A 25,838-nucleotide genomic window follows, 5' to 3' on the forward strand; every position below is an offset into this window, starting at 1 on the left:
TTTGTGAATTTTAGGTTTCAAATATTCCTTTTAGAAATACCCTTTTGTGGTGTTACAAATATACCCATTTAATTCAACATATCTATGGGGCTGTTTTTGTTTTTTGTAGTGCTGAGTATTGAACCAAGGGCTTCATACATGGTAATTAAGTGTTTTACCACTGAGCTACATTCCAGCCCAACTCAGCACGTGCTTCTGAGCGCTGGCGCTATGATCGCACTATGACAAGCTCCAGGGGGTCCCACACAGTGTATCTGTAGTCCCTCTAAAGTAACAATTCTTAATGTGTTAATATGAGAAAAATAAACACTAGCAAAGGAACAATCAGCTGTTATGGGCAAAATTGTCGTAAGGCTTTTTCTATAAACTTTCTGGAATAAATTTTAGCTGAAGGGAAGGAAGAAATTCACAGTTAAGTAGGGTCAAGAGGTTTGCCGCTACCCAGGTTGTTCTGACTGGTGTAATCCAGCAAGGTCCTAGTCAAGGCTATGGAGTCTGTGAACACAGAGGAGTGTAGAAAGGCACAGTGAAGGTTCGGGAATCCATCACCAGATGGAGAGAAAAGGCATCGACCCAATTTAAAGTGGAACCCTTGAGTGGAAACGAAATCTAAAAAGCTGCATTTCTAAGGTGTCACAGGAAGGCTAAGAAAAAAACCATTCCTCCATTTCCTGTTAGAAACAATTTACTTTGATCATCTTCCATCTGTTGTCAGGCTGCAGACTCAGCTAAATTTGATCTTATCAAATATTTATAATCATAATAGAACCTCAAACAAAAATAGAACAATTTCAAAAATACAAAACATGGTCAACTTAACCCTTAGGACTTAAGTAACACAAAGTTTGTCCTCTATTGTACCTCAAAGGCCACAGTGCAACCCTGTGATAAATTCCCTGACACCAGGTATTCCACCTTGTCAAATGATAACAAAATACCTACCACAGGGCTGTGTGTCACTCACATGCACACCTTTGCTAGATATCTTAATCTTCTTTATGTTTTATTCTCTGCAACTCTGTGAAACCAACCATACCAGTCATCAGCCCACGAGTTATCCTTACCCCACCCTTTAGCTGGTGCTGCCTTCACTGCGCTGAACAAACATTCAGATGCCTAATACATCCCAGACACTACATGGAGGAGGAGTAAAGTCCAGTTCCTGCTCAAGAGGAGCTTACAATCTGATGATTTGCTTCTTAACTTCAAGAAAACAAATCTCCAGAACTTTCAGACTCCCCAAATCCCATAAATTCAAAGACTACAGATCTGAGAATCTCAGAACTCAATCCAGTGCAAGAAACAAACAAAAGGAGTCCATAAGAAGCTCTTTATACAGGAGTAACTGTGAGTTATAATCAGATAATGATAAAATTCCAGAGAGCACACAGATATAAATCATATAGCCTCCTGTGCTTCTGACAGGATAGAGTTGAGAGAGAGCAAAGCAGGTCTTGACAAACACAGCCACACTGATAATGAGGAAGACTAGAAACTAAAGCAAGCATCTGTCAGCCCAAATGTGTGCAGCACTTTTATGATCCAACCGGCAGAAAGCTGTGCCCTCAGGCAATCAGGTCCTTATCTTAGTTAAAACTGGAAGTAGAGGAACAATCAACTTTGAAAAAGTGAACAGAGGATACAACAAAGGCCAGATTTCACTTTTTAAGGATTAGCCCCACGGAGCCCCTAAACAGAGCTACTCCTCAAGTTCCTGTGTTACATGAGACAAAGGGCAGAGCAGTGAGGAGCGGGCGGTGTGGGTCTGCTGTTGCCGTTTTAGGTTACCTCTGCATCATATCTGACTGCAGCAGAGAACAATGAAAACGCATTCTCCACAGTAATTCCACGCTTGATAATGTGCTGACAAAGTTTTTTCAGTCTGTTTTCACAGTAAGATGTCGCCAAATCCAAAAGACCTGAAAGTAAGAAGTGTGGAAGTTTTAATCCAGTTGACAATAACGTCCCATAATTTATAAATACACTTACTTCATCTTGGTGAACAGAACTATATCGATAAGTCAGCAGAAGTTTCTCAGCAAATAATATGAATTAAAATAAATATATGAAATTATTCAAATATCTGAATTTGAATAAATATACTTTTTTGCTCCCTGTCTCACCTCCAAAAACATATTTCTTTCATACAATTTCTTCTATAGTACAAAGGAAGGGGAAAAAATACAATTTCCACCTTCATTTTGTTTCTAAAATGCTAAATCCATCAGTAACTTATACTTTAATATTAAAATAAGTCTACAATCATAAACTTTATCCATAATTATTAACCATGATAACTACACAACACTGTACTATTTTTAAAGACATTTACTTTAAAAAACCACATAAAAGCCAACATCTCTGAAATTTTTAACATTTCACTACACTGCCCTAAGAACACGGAGTATGTTCTCGACCACATGGCCTGCGGTACCTATAGCGTCTTCAGGCGGCAGATCCACGGTGTCTGTGTAGAGGTACTGGAGAAAGGCACGGTACACAGGGTAAGAAAACTGGTCTATTTCTATCACCTCCTTCATGTCCTCGTTCCAGTAGGACTGGAACATGGATCGAAAATGCTCACACCTAAAACAGAGAGGCAAATGTTACCTCATAAGGGGACAAAAATCAAATAAACAGATAATAGAGGTACCCTTATCTACTGTATTTGGGCTTTCACAGAGAGATTATGACTTGTTAGCACAAAATATCCCTTCAGCAAGTACTTTGAAATGTACCTTTTACATATCCGTTCATTTCTGATATCTCCTAATAAATATTAAGAATTACACATACAACTCGGAAGTACCTAGCACTTCAACAGCACTACAATTCCCATTTGACAGTCCCCATTCTCATTAGGGTAGCAGAAGGAAGAGGAGGAGGGGGAGAAGAAAGGAGGAGAAGGAAGAGGAAGAGGAGGGAGAAGAGAAAGAGAAGGAGAAGGGGAAGAGGAAGGAGAAGGAGGAGCAGAGCAGGTAGTAGTGGTGGTGGAGGAGGAGGAGGAGGAGGAGGAGGAAGAAGGGTGCACAGAACTGCATTTCAAATAACAACATTAGGGCTGGGGACATGGTTCAGGGACAGGATATTTTCTTAGCATGCACAAGACCCTGGACCCTGGGTTCAACCTCCAGGACCACAAAACAAAAACATAACAACAAAAACAATGATATGAAAAAAATTCAAAAGTGAACATTAAAAATTTTTACAACATATTAAGTCACTGAAATTATTCATTTGTTTTCGTTTTACACAATCAATCTACTTTTAAAACTGGCTTAAGTGTCAGCCAGAGTGTGTTAAGAAGAGTATCGCTCCCTTATCTGACAAGATGATTTCTCGTCCTTTCTAACTCACCTCTGCAGCAGCCATCGCCCGCAACTGCTTGTTTTTGTGGCCAGCTCCCTCCTCTTTCCTCCCAAGCCTATCACAATCTTCCTTATAAAATACATGCACTAGGAATCTTTACTTCAAGAAAATCCAAGTGCGGTTTTCACACTGTATTTACATAAACAAATCCACTTACACGAGGAAACTGAGTATCAAATTTCCTTAAAATGTGAAACATACTAGCCAGGCCTGTAATCCCAGCACTAAGGAGGCTGGGGCAGGAAGATCACTGCAAATTCAAGGTCAGCTTGAGTTACATAGTGAACTCAAGGACAGCCTGAACTACACAGTGAGACCTTGTCTCAAAAACAAAAAACAAAACCTTTAAAACATAACAAACTTTTACAAATAGTATGTATTTTTTAAATCATCTTTTCAAATTCATTCAAGATGAGTACAAAGAGAGACAAGATATTTTCAAAATCCATTCAAAATATTAAAATAATGGCTCCACAGTTATATAATTATCTGCTCTGAGAAGTTAAGAAGAAACAGTTGTCTAAGCAAGGAATAACGCACATACTGTGTCAGAAAACTACACATGAAAGGAACACACCTGCTGACCACAGGGTCACAGAGCAACATTTCCAGTTCATCTTCTCAATTAATACTACTGCAATTCACGTATTTACTACTCTACGTAATGAATGCCAGATGGCTTTCTGGTTGCCTTAAAAAGTATTTTTTGCAAATAGGCTTTAACTAAATTTCCAAGAAAAGTAAAAATCTAGCGATAGGAATGACTTCTATGTACCTTTTTCTCACAACAGCAACTCCAGTGAGCAATAATAGTCCAAATAGTTATTCCCCCACATTTATACAAGAAACTCCTGCCATTGACTCTATCTAAAGAACTTTTCTTCACTTGAGAATGAGAGGACCCTGATGGCTAGAAGCCCAGCATTCCCAACTATCGGCTTTCTGCTTGGGAAAACTGAATCTGTAATAGTAACAGAGGACACACAGTGAAATTCGTTGACAACCTTTTGTATTTTGCACCTTCTCCCTGCCCCCAGTATTGGAGCTAAAACCCAGGGCTTGTATATGGTAGGCAAGTGATCTGTAGTGAGCTCATACAAAAATACCTGATTTTCAAAACAGCTTTATGGACATGAACGTATTTCCCATCAATTCGAAACTTCAGATCAGCAGTTTCTGGACTATCAAATTCTTTCTTCAGTGACTCTGCAACTGTTAAAAAGTCTTCATGCTCTGAAGGCAGCAGACACAGTATTAGTACAGAATACTCAGGAGACAGAGCAAAATATGAAAGATTTCCAAAAGACCAGTAGCAGAATGGTGAATTATTCCATTTAACATATTTTCAAGAGTTCATGCCTTATTTGACAAATCATTTTCACAAAATAACTTCCATTTTTAAACTACCAACAACAGCAAAAACAAAACCACTACCAACAAAACAAGTATTAACAAAAGCCAAATACAGTCTTGCATGCTTAGACATAAGAAATGGGTGTTTAAAAAAATTTCAGGTAACCCATGAGGAGGCAATCACTCAAAATCTGACTGTTCTCTTCTATGACTACGAACACGTCAATTTTTTTTTACTAAAACACTAAGAACACTTTTGCTCTGTTTTGGGTTAGTTTCAAAGAGGCCCTCCTTCAAATCAAGGAGGCCCAAGAAACAAGCCTAACACCAAGTATTAATACTAAGCGGTCAGGCTCCTAAGCAGGGACACTTTCCTAAGCATCCAAAAGCTACACATTCGTCTTAACCCTAAAAACCAACACACAACCAATAATTCTTCCACACTATCTAGAAAGAGAGCAAATTTACTCATACATGCATAGTATAAACAGCTTTATAAGAACAAGTGATCCCCTGACCTGGAACATAGAAGTAGATTCCAAAATCTGTACAAATCATGGGACATTTCCTTTACATGTAGTTGTACGAGAGAAGGTAAAAAGCAGAAGGTGGCTAACGGGGAAATAAACTCCAGAGGCCCTTATTGGGCACTGAAAATAGCTTCTATAGACGTAAGAAATAGTTTTGATTGCCCAGGAGCTGAAAATGATATAGCCAAAGAGCTCAGCTGTTCAAGTGTAGAAAAATGCGTTGCTTGGTAGCTTGGTGTCACCAAGGCATTTTTTAGAGGAGGGACATACGCTAAAACCTAGGCTGGAACTTAGTAAGTGAGCATGGAAATACCACTTGCCAAAGCCCTGTGAGCTCAACCTACAACCCTCTTTAAACCCCACAACACAGAGTTCTTCTGCCCATGCAAGAAGGCTGGTAAATTTCTTGTCAATCAATCTTTCCCTGACCTAGAACATGAACCACTGTAGGAGAAAAGGAAATGACTACGAGGGAAAGAGTCGAGGTCTAGATGTGCGCCCCACCCATCCAAAGCACAGTTCTCTGCGCCTCCCCTCCGCATGTAGTCACAGGGCTGAAATGAACCTTTCCCGCTCTTTGTTTCTGGCAACAAGTATAATACCTCCTTTCAGAGAAGAAATATTCCTCAGAGGTGGGAATTCACCATTTGACCTTCTTCCTAACACTCAGCTGAGATCATAACTGAAAGGAAAAAACACTTCTGACTTTCAGTGGCTGGAAAGGGAAAGACGCCATCTAGGAAATATAGTCAATGACCACATATTTTCCAAATTTAACATTAAAAATGTCAGAACACCGTTCTGAAGAGAATGTCTGTGCCATTTTAAGATGAGCCCTTTTATCTATGGGTCCATGGGCCCAGGTTAAGTAGTATATGGAAATCTCAGGGTGTTTTGTACAGATGTACTGTGGATGTGCATACTATATATACTGTATGTACAATTATGGCCGAAAGGTCCCACTCACTAAAGTCAATTTTTTCTAACCATATTTATTGATATACACAGTATTATAGCTAAAGCTGGTAAAATGAATTTAAAAGAGATGTTCTGTTTATTTCACTTTAAGTTTAGCATTAACTTAACTCCTCCTAAATATACTCTTACCTAACTTCACGACGGGCCGTGTGTATGTGACGACAGTACAGGGTTTTCTTTTGGAGTAATGAAAACATTTTGGAACTTGATATAAATAATGGACACATAACATTATGAATATACTAAATGCCTCTGCATTATATACTTTAAAATTATTAATTTATCTTATGTACAGTTGATCTCAATTAAAATGAAGGCACTTAGGGATAAAAAGGTCCATGGAATATTTGATGACATATAAATAAATATGATTATTACTGGGGAAAATATTAAAGCTAGTGGAGACTAAAACACTCTACTACCTAAAAGAGCCCACAACTGGCAAACATGCTGGCACGGTATCTGGTCAGTAGATGGTACCATTCTCCTGGGTACATGAAGCCCAAAGCCTTCTTACCTACAGACAAAAGGCGCCAGGTGACAGCAGGAGTGGCGCAGCAGGCAAACACGTCGTCGGTGCAGGAGAAGTGGGTGAGGTGAGGGAGGATCACCGACTGGCCCCGGCACTGGCCCCACATGTACACGTGCCCGCCCTGGGTCTTGGCGGCGGACGTGTGGGCAGAGTGACAGGCTGCAATTTCTACTACCCTAAAAAGATTTAAGCAAAGTGCATGTTACTTTCCTTCCACAGAAACCTTCAGCACACCACACATGTAATTAACAAGCTCATGCTTTGAACAACTCAAACAAAAAGCACAGATCAGGGATATTAGCAGCTAAGTCACACTGAGGCGGTCAAAGATGAGGGCAAGAGCACTTTAGCTCTCCCTTCCCAACGCCCGCACTTTCACCTACGTGCATTCTGAGTTTGGGTGGACAACAGTAACAGCGAGGAAACCTCAGAAAAGCAGATCAAAGTGAATGGAGACAGGACACTGACAAAATGTCCTGGCTGTCCTAGGGCCCCAAGCAGTAGTAAGAAAAAATACCAGGACTATCTCTCACTCCCTGCCAGCGCTCAGAATACTCAAGAGGCAGATAAGCACTGGTTCAGGGGTCATGAACCCTGAATACTCCAGTCTGAAGGGAACACCAGGCCAAACCTGATGCACTTTTTAGTATGCTTCTTGCCACAGTGCTGCAATCAGAAGTCAACACTCAGGACTCGGGGTGAGACCTCCCAATGTGGTGCAGTACACATTAAGCAAGTACTCTAGCAGTACAGTATGTCTAGTCAATATGTAACAGTGTCCTTTTTAAAAGGTCTTACTTCTTTAAAAGTGGGATTAGTAGTCTCCAAAGAAAAGTGTGTACCATACTTTGAATTCCAGCACAGTCACAGACACTATTTGACTGCCCTATGCAATGGGCAACACCAAGCTGCACGAGAACTGGTCAACCTCACGCTCATTCCAGCGGGTACTCAAAACCATTTCCAAATGGGAATGTTAGTCAATAGTAGAGTCACAAAGCCAAACACCACAGCTCTGCTGCACACACTTCCAAGGCCACAACACACACACTGTCCCAGCCAAATTACCTTTCCTTCTCCACCATGATGTGTGCCGGGCTTAGCAGGTTATTTTTATTGCCAGTTCCCAGCTGCCCATATGTGTTAGCTCCCCAGGCATAGAGCAAGCCCTCATCTGTTAGTGCTAGAGTATGTGCATAGCCGCAGACAATCTGCAAGTAAACGTAAATGGTTACCATTACCAGGAAAACAGGAAGGGCAGGGTACATCTACTTGAAGGTTACAGCCAGCCTCTGCAAAATGCCAGTTCATCATCAGATGGGGACTGGCATTTGCTGGACCATGAAAAGGTATAAGGAAAGGCTAACCCTGCCACTACTGGATTTCTCCATCAGTTCAAGACTGATGTGTCAATACCACAAGCTTCCTTCTCAGGGAATTCAGGGAAGACACAATACATGAAAGGTGACAGCACAAGAAAAGAATGCCAGAAAAGAATGACAAAAACAGTAAACCTCCAATATCTGTCCACGTCAGAGCAGGGAAATGGGCAAGGGCTAGCGGGCAGGACGCTGCCACACATACCTGGTTCACACACACGCTGTGCAAAGCTGCTACTCTCATAGGGGTTAGCTGGTTGCCGTTGTTTCCCAAACCCAGCTGGCCATTGCCATTGTAGCCCCAGCCATAGACCTGGAAGAAGAGAGAGGAGCTCTGGGAACTGCAGTAAGAGGTGAAAATCCAGGCTGTCTGAACACATCGCTACTCCAACCCGGGATCCTATTCCATGTGATCCTCTAACTGATATCAAATAGAAGGTACTTTGGAGGGGATGAGAGAACTTGGCCTCAGCACCTGTTCTGTTTCCGGTTAGATAGCTGTGGGAAAGTTCCTCATTCCAGTTTTTATAGATGAGGAACCTGAGGGCCATAAACAATGATTAAGCATCACTGTATGTCAAGACACCTTGAAAGGTACTTAAAATAAGTCTTTGATTACAGTTTCACAGAAGATGTAGACACATGAGAAATTTTTGCAGACAGGTAATAGAAGTTGTAAGAGATAATTAAGGCACTACAGGAATAGTAGGAAGAAAGTCTGGGGAAGATCCTTCACCCCTGCTCACATTCTAGAAAGTGGAGACCTGATCAGCGCTGAAGGGTGAATGAGGGTGAAAGTATTTCAGGCAGATGACACAGAATGTGTCAGAGGTAGAAAAGACAGGTGGGCCTGGCTGGACACACCTGGGGTAGTGGTGGAACGAAAGACTAAAAGGAAGAAAAAGAGAGGTAAATGAGAAAGAGACAGAAAACACACCAGGAAAGTTGAATGTACCTAAAAATTTTCCACTGAAATTATTTCAAAACAGAGAAATTTAATTAAATTTGCATTTGTGTAAGATCACATTGGACACAACATAAAGGGTGACGGGATCATACAAGTCTAGAAGCAGGAAAACGACTCAGTAGTAATTTCATTTTCCCTCAGCAAACAGAGGAGCTCTGACGAGGGCCTGAAGTAAGTGACAAGGGACCAAGAGAGGACGGACAACAGAAGAGGTCTCTTGGATGTCTGAGGGGGGAGGACCATCTGCTAAAGACAAAAGCGCTGGCACAGGCTTCACAGGAAGGTTAAAGGTTTAGAAGAGCTCATGTGGGAGACAGGCAAAGAACTAACCAGGAAGAGAAAACTTCAAGGTCGGGCTCAAATCAGAAATCTAAAACTTGCAGTGACACTAAGCCCCATGGAGTGCAGACAGATGTCCCCTGGGGCTGTGCAGCGCAATGTGACAGAGGAAAGGGAGGCGTGGATTGCACGGTCCTCACTAGAGAGTTAGCTAAGGTGCTTTTGTCCCACGCCAGACATGGGTGAGGAATCAATTTTCTGAAGAGAAATTTGGCAACGACTATCAACGCTTTTAATGGGGTACTTCTTCACCCCAAAATTCTATTTCTGGGGATTGAGTCCACAGAAAAACTTGTACAAGGATGCAAAGATACACAGTAACACAGAAAATCTGTGCTCCGTTGTTTGCAACAGAAAAACGAAGTAGAAATAACTGAGATGCCTACTGGTAGAACTTGGGGTATGGGTCACCCAAGGGCAGTCACTGTGGTGAAAACACTGTCAATGCTGATAGCCCAGTGCACACAAGTCATATGCTTTCAAATGGGAAGGGGAGGCACAGTGCAGAAGAAAATAGGAAAGCAGTAATATACAGCTATCCCATTAAGAAAGTAAAGTAAGAATACTTATATCCACATGTAATTGTTTAGAGACAAGCCCACAGGATATACATCATACAGTTGACAAGACGGGGGAAAATGTACTTAATATGTTTCATTTGTTTGGCTTTATCAAAATAACCAAAGAGTTTTTAAATTAAACTTTGAGGCAGGGATGGGGTCTTGGTATACAGTTCAGGCTGGCCCTGAACTCACTGTGCAGCCCAGGCTGGCCTCAAACTCACGGCAATCCTCCTGCCTCAGCCTCCCAAGTGCTGGGATTACAGGTGTGTGCCACCAAACTCATTTTAAAAAATAAAAGGACAGCTATTCCCCTCCTGGGTATTTTTCCAGAAGAACTGAAAACGTTATACCACAGCAATATATGTGCACCTATTTTTATAGCAGCGTAATTTGTAATAGCTAGATCTTGGAAACAGCCCAAATGTACATCAACTGAGGAATGGATAAAAAAGATGTGGTATTTTTATACAATGGAGTATTACTCAGCTATAGAGAAAGATAAACTAGAAGCTTTTATAGGTTAATGGATGCAACTAGAGACCATACTCATTAGTGAAATAAATCAGATTCACATGTGTAAACATCACATTTCCTCCCTACTATAAGAATCTGAAACAGTAAATAAAATCTGAATGGTATAATAGATATTGTGAAAGGGAAAAGAAACTGCTCAAATAGGAAGGAGCAACTGGGATGAAGGAGGGGAGGAAAAAGAAGGAAGAGGGAAAAAATATGTATATGTATACACAGGATAGCTAGGATAATTGTACTACTAATATCTGTTGGTTTATCAAAAGGAACTGTAAATGTGTAATTGTTTGATCAATCTTGCATGCCTGTATCTGGTTATATGTGCAAGCATTTTGAAGATGGCATTAGGTAATATAATAGCCATTGTTAATATCCTATCACCATGTTTTGAAATTCTGTATTATTGTTCTCTGTGCTGTTTAGTTTATATATTACTTTTTGTTATTTTGGGTTTTTTAAAATGAAAAACAAAATTTATATGTACATATAAGGATGCTGGAATAAGTATATTGCTAATATCTGTGGTTTATTGAAAGGAACAGTCAATGCTTAAAATTTTCTTTTTTCTTGACCAATTTTGCATACTTGAATTTGACAATCAGAATGACTAATCTCAAAACAACAATATGCAGTGTAAGAACCATTGTTGAACTCCTACCATCCTGCATGGTGAAGCTCTGCATCCTTTCCAATTTTTTTTTATTACTTGTTACTGTCTTCAAAGACATCATCTGGCTTGTCTGACATTCTAACGTCTGGTGGACTGAGCACCTTGGTTGAAGATAACAGTGTGTAATATAATAACCATTGTTAATTCCTATCATTTTGTTTTGAGGTCATGTATCATTTTTGTTGTTTTTATGTCATTTTTTTTGTTTTGTTTTTTGTTTTTTTTCCGGTACCGGGAATCGAACTCACGACATTGCAGTTGCCAGGCAGGTGCTGTGCCACTGAGCTAAATCCCTAGACCCTTTTACGTCATTTTGATTTTGTCTTCATTGTTGTTTTGTTAGTTTTTTAAAATAAAAAAATTTTTTAAAAATATGTTCTTAAAATGGAAATAATGTATCAACTCCTGGTGACAGTTATCAGCATAAATACATAAATAAATAAATAAAATGAAAGGAGTGAAGAACACTAGAGTACAGGGTATTAGCTGGCTACCCTAAGGAACGCTGAGCTCATCAGGATGACAGCAGGATTAAGGTCCACCAAGGTGAGCGCTCAGTACATACAGCACTCCAGAAGAATAGCGCCTGAATCCATAAGGTCTGTGCCCCAAATTCTCTGCTTATAATTTTCATGCACTAAGAAATGCATAGGTTATAAGTGGCCCATTAAAGTAGAAGTTGCAATCAGAAATAATTTTACAGAAATAACTATCAGCTCAAAGGTAACCAAAGAGAAGGCAGCTAGCTAAAGGGTGAGTTTTTTAAAATACGGAACAAAAAAATTCTGATTTAGCTGGGCATGATGGTGCATGCCTGTAATCCCAGCACTTGGGAGGCTGAGGCAGGAGAATCTTTGCGAGTTCACTGCCAGCCAGGGCTACAAAGTGAGTTCCAGGCCAGCCTGAACTGCATAGGGAGACCCTGTCTCAAAAAGACAAAGAAAAAAATTTGAGTGGTCAAAAAAAAAATTTGAGTAAAAAATTCTGATTTAGCAAGTTGCTTTTTTCTGTGAAGAGATATTCAAAAGGTATGCAGTGCTACAAAACCTCTGTGGGCTGACTTTAAACGTACAGTTAACTTTTACATTGGAAGACAAAAGTGGTGTCAAATTCTTTGATCCATTACATTAAACTACAAATACGTCTAAGGATTGCATGGACCTTGCAAAAAAATAAAATCTAGCAGCACTAGGATCTTTATTTGCAAACAAACCTAGGGATCTGAAGGAGTCACCCTGAAAAACAAACATCATCTGGCTGGTCAGTGGTAAACTAGCTGCCAGTGAAGCTAGAACAGACGTTTCACTGTAAGGGGACAGATACGGGAGCAACGCGGAGAAAGGCCTCACCTCACCACTGTCCAGAACAGCCATGGAGGAGGTCTGACCACAGGCAATGCCCACTACCCTCTTAATATGCAAACAGTTGGTAACCTTTCGAGGGGTTGGCTGATTCGCTGTAGATCCGGATCCCACCTGGCCACAGTTGTTATAGCCCCAGGCAAATACCTACAAGAGAATGGAAAAAGAAAAATGAATATTTAATATGTGCTCAATAGCTCTAAATTCTTTATATGTATTTCACTTATTTCATCCTCACAAAAATCCTGAAATGTGACCCACAGGGATGAATATGTGGAAACTGAAACAGAAAGGGTAAATTTCTTGCTCTGGGTTCCAAAACCAGTGTATAGGACAAGAGAAACTTAAGTCCAAGCACCTCACTATGCTCTTAACCACTGTGCTCTAACTGCGGCAACCATACGTATTTTTATTCTGGCATTCATAAGAAGTGAAGCATATACACACAAGTATCGGTGATGAAAAACATCTGCTCAACAGTATTCGTCGTTTTCCACAGAAATCCCCTCAAACCATACTGTGCTTCTCCCTGTCTTACCAGTTATCTTGGTTACTTTTTTCTCACTGCTGGGACAAAATATCTGACGACCAAAATTAAGGAAGGAAAGGTTTATTTCGCTTACAGTTTGTGGAGGTTTCAATCCATACTAGGCATGATTATAAGGCAGAGTGGCACGTGGCAGAGGGCTGCATCTCAGGGCGGAAGCACAGCTAAACCATCACCCACAATCATTCAACTCTAATAGCCTGCCCCAGGGCCGCAGGAGGCTTTGGGGGGGACACACAGACATAAACCATAACACCAGTCGACAACTCTGGGCCTTCACAGCCTTCCTGTGGCGACAGAGGACTATCATGCTGGGAACATCAGCTTAGTCCTTCGCCATAATGCAGGCATGCTCACAAGGGCTGGGACGTCTGTCGCTACAGAAATGATGCCTGAATGAGGCTCTTCTTAGTAAGCTCTGCTCTAAGTTCTCATTTGCTATCTGTCAACTTCAGGCAGCTTCCTTCCTCAACTGCACCTCATGCCCATTTTTGACCTATTATCTGCCATCATTTGAAAACCATATTTTTAATGAAGAGAAACGCAATTCTCGCTTAGTTAAAAACCAGTAACCAAAAAAAAATTTAAATAAAAAATCTAGCAATACAAATGGAGAACAAAACCAAAAAAAAAAAAAAAATCACTGTAAGTTAATTTCCACCTGACCCTATTAAACAGGATGAGAGAGAAGGAATTAGGAAAGCGGGTGTTGGCAGTAGAGGAAGTAACTTTGCCCAGCACTGACAGAATCTTTAAGACCTCTCTGGCAGTCTCTTTCCCTTGCCTTCAGGAAACAGTCCTCAGGGCCCTCAGTCTGGGTCTGTAGTTCACTTTCCTCCGTCAGCACTTTCTAAGTCCACATGTGTGATGCTGCCCAAGGCAACACAGTCCAACCTCGGCTGATGTCTTCAAAGAGTAAGTGTCAGGACTGTGAAACCAGCGTGAAGGTTCCTTTCACAGGTACAAAAGAAGTAACATGTGACCCTTTCCCAAAGCGTTTTCCCAGGAATATCTAGTTTGTAACACAAGTATGTAGCACAATTATCCCAAGCAGCATACGCTGAAGGTTAGGTTATAAACTGGCTGTAAATCCAGCCTGTTGTACAAATGAGCAAGATCTGCCTACCTTCAACAATCATTCCTAAGTACTTCTCAAATATCTGAAGTTCCCTTAATATGCCACTCTTTTATTTCAAAATGGGGAATATAATCTTAACTAATCAAGAAATGGACTAGGAAACAGTGGATTTTGGACCCAGAGCCTCTGTTATGTTTGGTTCTAGCAATTCTCAGCCATGAAGTCTTATCTCCCTGAGCTTTTTGGCCTTTTTATGTACCACCTGTCTTACTGGAACTCTAAAATGGGAACAATCTAGTCTGTGAACTTGTGCTTCAAAAATCATAGGGGGACAGAGAAATGACTGGACATAAAAAGTACGAAACAGAAGAAACCATAGCAATAGTCAACAGATGAATAATAAACAAAACACGGTATTATACACACATTGGAGTATTATTCAGTCGTAACAAGAGAATCCTGTCACATACTACAAAAATGGATGAACTTTGCAGATACTAAACAAAATAAGCTAGTCATAAAGCGACAAATACGATAGCATAACAAATAAAGTAGCTAGAGTAGTCAAAATTATGGAAATAACTCGGCATGGTGGCACACGCCTGTAATGCCAGCACTCGGGAGGCTGAGGCAGGAGGATTGTTTGGAGTTCGAGACCAGCCTGGGCTACAAAGTGAGCTCAAGGCCAGCCTGCAGTGCACCACGTGGGTGGTGGCGGTAACTGCATAACAATGTTAAAGTATTTAATGTCGCTGAACTGTGCAATTAAAAATGGTTAAAATGGGTTTTCTTTTTACTTTGTTGGTGATTTCTTTTGATGTGCAAAAACTTTTCAATGAGATGAGATCCCAGTTTCTTTGAAGTATTTCCCTTGCAGTTTGGGTTTGGTTCATGAACTCTCTCTTACCCCATGTCTTCAAGATTCCTACCTACTTTCTCTTGCAGTAGATTTAGTGTTTCTGTTGACTTTAGTTTAGTGCGTGGTGACAGACATGGGTCTAGTTTTAGTCTTTGGCATGTGCAAAGCCACTTTTTCCAGCACCAGTTATTAAAGACATAAGATAGCTAAGATAATTGTACTACTAATTTCTATTGGTTTATTGAAAGGAACAGTTAATGCTTAATTTTTCTTTTAATCAATCTTACATGCCTATATCTGGTAATCTGAACAACTACTTTGAAGATAACAATATGCAATATAACAACCACTGTTGATTTCCTATCATCTTGTTTTGAAATTCTGTATCTTTTTAATACTTTTTTTATTCTCATTAAATGAAAAAAAGAAGTGGTTAATATGAGGGCTGGTCAGGACCTGGGCTCCGCAGGGCAGGGGGCTGGTCAGTCAAGGACTGCAGAGGCAGGTGACCTCAAGGTGTGCCCTCTGGTGACAAGCATCAGGTCCCCAGAGGACCGTGGCTGACTGAGCTGCTTGGGGCTAGTGCACAGAGCTCAAACAGAGATGATGACAACAGGGACAGTGACGCCAACAGCAGCTGGGACAGGAGGACTTGTTCTCCGCATTATACAGAGGGAAACTGAGGCACCAGGAACAATGCTGATGTCGCCACACCTACTGTTACATGTGACATTTTATACATCAGCATAATGGAGGTATTTTATTCATTATTCTGCTCCAAATTAAATTGCATTAATTTTTTTTTTTTTTTTTTGTCTTTTCTTCCGGTACCAGGAATTGAACTCACGACTTTATGCTTGCCAGGCAGGCGTTTTGCCACTGAGCTAAATCCCCAGCCCCTGCATTAAATTTTTTAAAAAAGATGGGGGCTGGGAGTATAGCTCCGAGGTACAATGCTTGTCTAGCGCATGCCAGGTCCTAGGTCTGATCCTCAGCACTGCCAAATATATAAAATATGAAAGGTTAAGTTGGTAAATTTTATGTGCCTTTTATCACAATGTTTTGAAGAAGAACGAAGCAGCACACTTACCTCTCCATCAGCCGCCAGAGCCATTGAATGATGTGAGCCACATGCTACTTCAACAACCTGCTTGATCAAGAGATTGGTGCAGACTTGGATCGGGGCGATGCCTTGGTTGGTCGTCCCGTTTCCCAGCTGGCTGTATCCATTGTGGCCCCAAGCATAGACCACTCCATCTACGTACAAAGTGCAAGCAACGCATTAGCTCCAAGAGGAAATTGCAAGTCCTATTCTTTCTTTCCAGACTTTGCAGAACTTACCATCTTAAGTCTCGCTTCTCTTACATTGCCTCCTTTCTCTTTATAAAGTAACCACCAATGCGGGGAGGAAGGGGAGACAAGAAATAATAAAGGGGGTGGCTAGAAGTAAAATCTTTCATAAAAGGACTTAGTCTACATAGAAGATCAGCTTTGTGGTTTGAAGTCAAAGTTTACATATATAAAAATTGGACTTTCTAAATACTTTATCACAATAGCTTCTACGTCAAGTACCAAGCAAAAGGCAAAAGTCACGGGAAAGCCCAACACTAATGTTATCATCACTTTTCCAAAAATCAGGGAGCCTTGGAGGAGGTATGTATCACTCACAATGTACAGAGGAAAGAAGTACACTGTTCACAAAGGAAACAAAACCCACAAAGCTTCTCAAGAGACTATTTCAGTCCCATAAGATCTAGTTGATTTTTTCTGAAGGAGTCATAAAGCAATTATTTTATTATGCTCATTTATTCTGTGTCAGGAATTTAAACCAGGGACAATAATGATGGTTTGTCTTTACTACCCCATATGTGTGACCTCAGGCTGGGCATGGTGGTGCACAGGACTGTAATCCCAGCACTCGGGAGGCTGAGGCAGGAAGATCATTCGGAGTTCGAGTTCAGTCTGGGCTACAAAGTGAGCTTAAGGCCAGCCTGAACTGCATAGCAGGGCCCTGTCTCAAAAAGACAAAAAAAAAAACAAAAAAAGTGACCTCAAACTGACTGACATTATTAGGCTACATCTTCACTGACACAGTGACTATCTTGAGAAATTATCATCAGTGTACTACAAAAGAGACAGCTCTAGTGGCACATGTCTGGCACCCTGGCACACTGGGAGGCTGAGGCAGAAGGACCAAAAGGTGAAGAGTAATGTGGGCAAGTTAGGGACTTAGCAAGACCCAGTCTCAAAATAAAAGATGTTTAAGAAGTGCTGAGAATAGAGCTCAGTATGAAGACATGGGTTCAAGCACCGATACTGGAATAAAAAGAATACAGAGACAACTCAGGGACCTGCCAAATAGAAGAGCCTCACAGGCCAAGGATGAGGCAGGGAATGTATCTTCTACAAAGCCTCCTTCCCAAGACCTGTATGTGTTCCCAGTCTTTCCAGGATTCTGACAGAGGTAACTCTGTTTTGTGTCCTGTTGAAGCATCACTGTTTCATGCATTTCTTCCCACAGCCTGCCTGAGTATCCAGGGCAGGTCTTCCCAAGGGGCATGTTCTTCCCTTTCCCATGGTATCTTGACTTCTTAAGGTCAACCTACATCTGGTGAGCACAATATTCAAAAGCAACAGCAGAAATCCAGAGCTCTTCTTAGGTTGCTGGCTGCCAATATTCCCCAAACAACCAGGAGAAAGGTACTGCCACTCAACCAGTAAAATAGTCTGATTTTCTATCTAGAATGACAGCAGCCCACAGAAACTTGGCATTTTCTGGAAGGTATGAAGTCAACTGAGAGAGCTTCTAATATGTCCCAGGAGAGGTGTCCCCCACCACAGAAATGATGACAGAAACATAACAGGGAATTTCATCCTAAAAAGGATGAGGCTCAGCACTGAAAGAGAGGCAGTACAAAACCTGACAAAATTATCCATGATATTACGTGGGTAATTTACACCACAATATTATGTGGATAAGTTACAGCAGGTGAAATAAATGTCCAAGCCTATGAGTGTTTTAACTTCTGAAGAGAAATAAATACCATAAACTTGGAAAGGAAAAATGAATATTACAAAGACACAAATTTTTTCCTATATAAATTTGTAAACTTCAACAGCGCTGAAGTCCTTCAAATTACTTTCTAGTGCTTGGCCCAGCAGCAAGAAAACAGCTAAACCTACCAATTTTTAAGACTTATAAAAGCTAGTTACTTTAAAACAAAACTTACATGGGAAACGACACCATAAGCAAACAAAAAAATTAAATGCTGGGAAAAAATATCTGTAATTGATATCTCTAAGAGATAATATCCCATACATAAAAGAACTGCTGGAAATACAGAAAGGACTAAAAAACTTATAGAAACAGGAACTGAAAGTTCAGAGATGGACAGATAATGGCTCTTAACCACATGAGATGTTCAACTTCATTCTTGGAGGCACAGCGCAGGGACAGAGCACTTGCCTAATGGGCACAAGGCTCTCAGTTTGATCCCCAACTCCAAGAAAAAAAAAAGAGAGAGAGGGAAAAGAAAGAGGAAGAGGAGGAGGAAGAAAAATGCAAATGACAAGACTTAACACACAAGACTGGCTCCTATTCACCAAGGCTGACCTAACTACTACCACTGCCCGAAGTCTAGCGTGCCAATAGCAGGGACTGATGCTGGAACCTCAACACAGGACCTCCCTCAAGGAGACCAGCCGGCCACTTGGTGCCAAGCTGATCACAATTACAATGGACCCTTTAGATACTGAAAGGGGCAGCCGTTCCTGTTGACAAAAATCAACAGGTGTGTTTCCTGCCCTCAGGGCCCCAGCCAGCATCACCGAGGCTCAATGGCATATTTAACCCGGGGACACAGGATTCTCCCAGAACAGGGCCACAGTCCGAGGGGCAGGCCCTACAGCACAAGTGCAGCAGTGTGCGCATGCCCGTGGGGCTCATGGTTCCTTCACATACTGCATGCCCAAAGGCTGCCAACCAGAGAGCGCAGCGGATGCACTGGCCACAGGCACTGGCTAGGAGACAGCACCACCTAAGCACAGGATGCTGCCCAGCAACATGGCACACATAATCTACAGCAACGACCACTCCTCGGTGCTATGTTCCCACTAGCAGAACATATGGATCCAGGAACCAAAAATACATGTACAAATGGCCTGCTGACCAGGACCCCTTGAAGGACTTGACTTTCCTTTCACTACAATTCTAGGTTCCACACGTTTCAAAGTCTCAGTTCCACTAATGGCCACAAAGGAAGTCCTACTGAACTCTGAGCTATGGCTGCCAGGAACTCTAGGTGGCTCTACCTAAAATAATAAAGAGCAACAGGAAACAAGAGTCACAGTCCTGGTAGGAAGCGGCAGGACTGCTGCTGTAAGACAAGAGTGGAGAAGAATGTTGTACCCAGGTGGCACTTGGAGATCTTTTTGTGCATGTCTGCCCAGTAACGATGGCGAACAGAAGTACACAGCAGTCACGGCGACGAGGATTCAGAATTCTCACAGATGAGCATCTGGGTCACTCAATCAGCTAACCACACAAGCTGCTATTGTAAAACAATGTATATAATACACCTTTCTTCTCGTTTTCCTTGGAAAAGAGGAAAGGCTAACTCCAGCATGAGCTGACTCCTAATCCCAAATCCTGGGCGAGGGGCTCAAAAACCAGAGTCTAACTAGACAGGGGCATCCACTTCCCTGCTCCTTTACTGGCTACTCTGTCTCTAGTAGACCAAGGACTAAATTTCAGGATCACTTGAGACTTAAGAGAAAAATTACCTAAGGGGTTAACAACAGGGTAGGGGAGGAGAGGAAGGAAAGCAAGGAATGAGGCAAAGAAGTACCCATGCATTTGACCACTAAGGAAACTCAGTTTTGTCTTCAGGGCCTGGACATGGAGTTGGAGAAGTGGCCAGAAATAATTTCATGAGTAACCTTCTTTAATACTGCTTCACAGGACAAACAGAACTTCATAACCCCAAAGTCTGTACATAAAGTAATAATATCGAATGAATATTCAACTTTGAAGTAGTCACCAGGGGGGACTCGATGTTCAATTCAATGAAAGTATTCCTAAAGCACCCTTCAGAAAATACTGTACAAGCCAGTGAATCATGGGGAAAGGAACGTATATTTTTTACTCACTGTTATGGCTCATGTTCAGATGTCCCCCCAAAGCCTCACGCAGTCATAGTGGGGCTTTTTCAGAGGTGGCTGGATCTAGAGTGTGTGATGCTGGAATTGATTCATGCTGCAATGCTAGGAGCAAGGGCACTAAAATTAAGGGTGTGAGGGCTACCTGCCCTAAGTAGTCTGGACAAAATAAAAGCGACAGAAAGACGCTGTTAAGGTCCCTTGTTTGCTTGCTTTTGCTGTCTTCTGCTTGCCACGAACTGGTTCTCTGCAATACTCCTCTACCAAGCCACTCTGCCTGGGAGCCAGCCGATTATGGACTGAAACCTCTACAAACTGTAAGCTAAATTAACCTTTCTCCCTCTAACTTTAGTTGTTCAGTATTTTGTCTCAGCAATGAGAGAGAAGTAACTAAGACACACTCCCTCCCCAAATCCTACTGAAATAAGAAAAAAAAGGGAGAAAACTGTATAGACACTCAAGGACCAGGAGAACAGGAAAGTTGTCAACAAAACCTGGTAAGATGGAAAGCAGACAGGCGTGGAACGTGGGAACTAAGAGCAGATCAGAAAAAAATGGCACCTACATCTGCAAATGGAGGAGCCAGTGCCAGCCCGGGTACCCCAGAAAGACCCAGGGGCCACAAATGATAAAAGTTGCGGCAGCTGGTGGTCTCTCCGTGGTCCCCGGGAGAAAACAGCGAGAGGATATCGAAAATCAAGACAAGAGACGATAGGCGGGGTCAGGTGGAGTTACCACTTGCCTGATGAGCTAGAGGACTGACTCCAACAGTAGGGGCGTTTATTTTTTACACTTGCAAAGTAGTGTCATGAGAGATAATGTTGCCTAGAGACTAACGACTGTAATTGTCTGGCAGGATGCCCTTTTCAATACTGAGGTAGCTTGACTGCTTGACCAATAATCAGCTCCAGGGGCTCCCAACAAAAAGTCAAGGTGCAACGAAACAAGAAGCAGTGTGACCCCAAATCCTCATCCTCTCTCTGCAGGGTCAAGCAACCCCTCATCCTTTCTGCTTCTTATCTTATCCAGACTTCTCAGGGTGGGCAGCACTCACACCCTTAATTCTAGTGCCCTTGAGCCTAGCATTGTACCATGAATCAATTCCAGCATCACACACTCTAGATCCAGCCACCTCTGAAAAAGCCCCACTTATGACTGCATGAGGCTTTAGGGGGACAGCAACACACAAGCCACAACAGAGTGAGTTACAGCATGTACTTGCCATATAGGAGACCTACAGTATGCACTTGCTGTGAATTTCTCGTTATAACTGCACCAAACACTTACTCTTCCCAAGTCTTCCTTCCCTTCCCCTACACAATACAACAAAGAAAACAAATCAAAAGGCTCTAGACTCAAGGGAGCCCAAAATAACCTAGAGAGGCCCTGGAGCCAGCAATGAGAGGCAGCAGTGAGAAAAGTTGCATTTAAAGTACACATACTGCATACTAAGATAGTAGTATCCTCCCCTAAGAAGTTGGCAGAAAACCCTTTTATCTCAAAGGCGGGAAGCTGGAGGATTCTACTGTACGGATATTCACATCCTGATCACGGGAGTGTCCCTCAGGAAACTGCTATTTCCCTACAGCTGAGTTTAGTACTTGACCAGTTCGTCCAAGAACAAAGAACTTAAATACATGGAACAGCACCTTGCTCTTACCTGCGGACAGTCAAGGGCTGACTCCCAGATTTTTCAAGTTAGAGCATGAAAGCCGGAGACCAAAACAAAGATAAACAAATTTTGTGGAAGGAGGAAAAAGAAACAATGTAGAGAACAGAAATAACATTAATGTAATGTACAATTATTGCTTCCTGTCTGCCATTGTAAAAAACAATTTACTTAGTGGGCTTATAAATAGACAATCAATAAGGGACAAGGCCTGAGACAGTCGGCTGGTTACAAAGAAAATAGCACATACACGGAGTTAAGAGCTAATTCAAGCCATTAATTAAGAAATGTAACAGCAAGGATGGGCACGGTGGTGCACGCCTGTAATCCCAGCACTCAGGAGGCTAAAACAGGAGGACTGCCATGAGTTTGAAGCTAACCTGGGCTATAAAGTGAGTTTAAAACCAGTCTGTGCTACATAGTGAGACCCTGTCTCAAAAAGACAGACAGGCAGACAGACAGAAAGGAGGAAGGGAGGGAGGGAAGAAAAAGCAATCACAGGAAAAAGATTAAAAACTCTGCCAGGTGTGGTGGCACACACCCGTAATCCCAGCACTCGGGAGGCTGAGGCAAGAGGACTACCATGAGTTCAAGGCTAACCTGGGCTAAAAGGTAAGTTCAAAGCCTGGCTGAACTACATAGCAAGATTCTACCTCAAAAAACAAAACAAAACAAAACAAAAACCCAAAAAATAAAATATGCTGTTAATTAAGAACTCCTCCCTACTGCAGGCCACCTCTGAGAAACTTAAAAATGCAGAGTAACTGGTTTCCTTTGAATTCCACCAGCTGAATAATAGATTTTTTTTTCAAAACTCTACATTACAAAGCCTAAACCCCATTGGTAATTCTAAATGCAGTAATATGTGACCACTGGGTAATTAAACAAGTTCTGCTCTCTGCTTAGCTATATAAGACCAAAACACAGAAAGTGCCCTGGACTCCACTTGTGAAGACCTCTCCTGGAAACCCATTAGGAGCTATTTTTCTTCTTTTATTTCCAATAAACACTTCCTCTTTAACCTCCTTCTTGCCCACAATTTTATTCTTCAACTCTGTGAGGCAACAGGCACGGTTTGTATGAAAAATAGCTGTTTCAGATTCAGAGGGCACCTCCTAGGTTAACAGGAGGTAAGACCCCCAAATGGGAAATGTTTGTTTTTTTCCTTTTTTCTCCATTTAAAATATGCCTTTGTTAACTATGATTGCACTTGATGAAGACAAATCTGTTTCACTACCGCAGATATTCCTTGTTTAATAACTTACCTGTTTAACGACTATTCAAACTTACAACCTGTCTTTTTTTTTTTCTTTTCCATCTTGTTTATAGAACCTCAATGGGTGTTTTTTTTTGGTACAGCATACCTTGCTTACACAGTACTTGTTTTAGTTACTTTTCTCTCATTGCTGAGACAAAACACTTGACACCCAAAATTATTTAGCTCATAGTTTGTGGAGGTTTCAGTCCACACTCACAGGGCTCCAAGGCGGAGTGGCACATGGCAGAGGGCAACCGTTCATGGCAGCAGAAAACAGCAAAAGCAACAAGAGCAAAAGGGAGGGGGGCGGCGCAAGCTTCTTTCTCTTCCTTATATAGCATGCAAACCACCCGCCCCAGGGCAGGTATAGCACTCACACCTATAATCCCAGCATTGGACCATGTATCAATCATAAACTCTAGAAGCCTGCACTCATGACGGCAGGAGGCTTTGAGGGGACATCCAAACACAAACCATAACAGTACTGTAACTTCTGCTGACTGTACTGTACAGTACAGTATTGTAGTTTTATGTTCTATTATACATTACAGTGCTGCATGTCAGAGGTATGCAAATAAAAGCGAAGTCATCAAGTTGGAGTTGCCTTGGACCATTTGTTTGTTCTGAATGTTGTAATGTACATACAATGTACATACAATTCCTCCTTTAGTGACCAGTTCATTTAATGACCTACTCACAAGACTGTAAATTGGTCATTAAACAAGGAATAACTGTACAGCCCCTAAACTCCAATTTCTCCTGTTGCTCCTTCTTCTCTTTCTCATTTTTTTGAAGGCTTACTTTACTAAAGACCAGAGACTGGCCCAGGAAACATGTTCGTTCCAACTTACTGCCCTTTCTGCCCTTAGTGTAGTGAGGTTTTAGAAGACAAATAACAGTCCCCAGCGAGTTACTGTTAGATTAGGCTTCTTATGCCAAAGGGAGAGGCACTCACCTATGCCTCCTCCCCTGTCCTCCTCCCAGAATAATGCCTGGAGAAGGATTTACCAAACCTGGTGTTCTTAATAAAAATAGGGAAGACTATCAGCCTTTACAACAAAGATGATTTCATCGACAGAACAGAAAATAGTTTTAGGGATCCAAAGGTCTCTGGGTTGTGACCCAACCACCGGGTACAAGCTAAGGAGTTATTTCCATCCCCCTGTAGAAACCACTGACAGATCCTGGGGGCTATCCTCTAGTGGGACTGCCCACTATAGTCCCTAAGGGTAAGGGACCTCTTTCCATTCCTTCTTTCAACCTGATGACTTTGCTTTTATTTATGTAACTCTTACATGTAGTACTGTAACGTATAACAGTACATAAAACTACAATACTGGGGCTGGGGATTTAGCTCAGCGGCAAAAGCGTCTGCCTGGCAAGCGCAAGGTCGTGAGTTCGGTTCCCGGTACCAGAGAAAAACCAAAAAAAAACAAAAAAAACAAAAAAACTACAATACTGTACAGGACAATCAGCAAAAATTACAGTGCTATGTAAACAAGGTATACTGTACAAAAAAAGACAGTGAGGCTCTATAAACAAAATGTACAGAACTGTATTTAAAAAAAAGGGTGTGGGCCAGGGATATAGCTCAGTGGCACAAGCACCTGCCTGGCAAGCACAAGGTCCCGAGTTCGATTCCCGATACCAAAAAATAAATAAATAAAAATTAAAATAATTTTAAAAAGGTCATAAGTCCGAGCAATAGATCACAACTCCAAACAGTCATTAAACAGGTAAGTCATTACATAAGGAGTATCTGTAAGGTTTTAGGTTTACAGGAAAACAGATAGTTGTGCAGTTCCCCATACCCCAGAATTTCTCCCCTACTCCAAACACCTGGAGTCACCACCGCACAGTGTTGCTGGTAATGAACTGATGCAAAACATTGTTAACTCAAGCCCAGATTTCGTACGGCTCTCCTTAGTTTTCTGCCTGAGGCCTCTACCTGGTCTGTATGCAGGATCTCCTGTGACGTGCTGTCTCCTTAAGCTGCTCTTGGATGACCATGTCTTAGCCTTTCCTTGCTTCTGTAGACCTGCAGTGCACAGGCGTCCTCTGCAGGGACTGCAGAGTTCCCAGCTGGTTCCTCCATGACAGTTTCTTGGGTTAGGCAGGGGCTGTAGGCAGGGCCCTCTCTCTTGTGGGACCCCCTCACTCTTAATGCAGCTGGAAGCAGCAGCTCGTCCAGGGCAATCTATACAAATTGTGAGTACTTCCCCTACCTGCTTCACTGCCTCGCTCTACTAATCCCTTCCCTGTGGATGTTGGCTTCCAATCTTGCTCTCTCTTAGCCAAATATCCTGAACCAGAAGATTGGACAGAAGCCAGGTTTTCCATCTCTTCAGGATGGTGAGATCCCCTTCCCTGTGACTCTTCAGTGTTTGTCTCATGACTGTTTCTTGCTAGTCGTCTTGCTCCCTCGTCTGGTCCAACCTGATCACTCAGACAGGGCCCGGTGCCATGACTGGCCCCAGAGAGAAGCTAGTGATCCCCTCTGTTGAGGGATGCTCCAAAAGAGGCACACAACTCACGTGTCCCTCTCAGACAGGAGGGGGATGCCTTTTGGGTTGATGTAACATCTCCATAGGACCCACTACGGGTGTCCTATCTGCTATTCCTTCCCACTCGCCACTGGGCTATACTCTTAAGAACTGGTCTAGATTTGATTTTCAAACTCTCAAGAAGAAATGTCTCA

The 25,838-nt window shown here is 41.9% G+C and overlaps 1 protein-coding gene across 4 annotated transcripts in view; it reads right to left on the reverse strand.

Annotated features, from left to right (window-relative positions):
* Rcbtb1 (regulator of chromosome condensation (RCC1) and BTB (POZ) domain containing protein 1) overlaps positions 1 to 25,838 on the reverse strand; it is a 104,383-nt gene that overhangs the window by 6,673 nt on the left and 71,872 nt on the right. For all 4 annotated transcript variants that reach the window (XM_005387595.2, XM_013515750.1, XM_005387597.2 and 1 more), the window contains 8 exons: positions 16,147 to 16,313; positions 12,561 to 12,719; positions 8,347 to 8,454; positions 7,831 to 7,973; positions 6,748 to 6,938; positions 4,476 to 4,602; positions 2,435 to 2,586; positions 1,789 to 1,919 (listed from right to left, as the gene is read on the reverse strand). In XM_005387595.2, the coding sequence (XP_005387652.1) occupies positions 1,789 to 1,919; positions 2,435 to 2,586; positions 4,476 to 4,602; positions 6,748 to 6,938; positions 7,831 to 7,973; positions 8,347 to 8,454; positions 12,561 to 12,719; positions 16,147 to 16,313 (1,178 nt within the window). The remainder of the gene's footprint in view (positions 1 to 1,788; positions 1,920 to 2,434; positions 2,587 to 4,475; positions 4,603 to 6,747; positions 6,939 to 7,830; positions 7,974 to 8,346; positions 8,455 to 12,560; positions 12,720 to 16,146; positions 16,314 to 25,838) is intronic.

Source organism: Chinchilla lanigera, unplaced genomic scaffold (genome assembly GCF_000276665.1).
Source record: "Chinchilla lanigera isolate Chin_1 unplaced genomic scaffold, ChiLan1.0 scaffold00030, whole genome shotgun sequence".
Taxonomy (NCBI): Eukaryota; Metazoa; Chordata; class Mammalia; order Rodentia; family Chinchillidae; genus Chinchilla; species Chinchilla lanigera.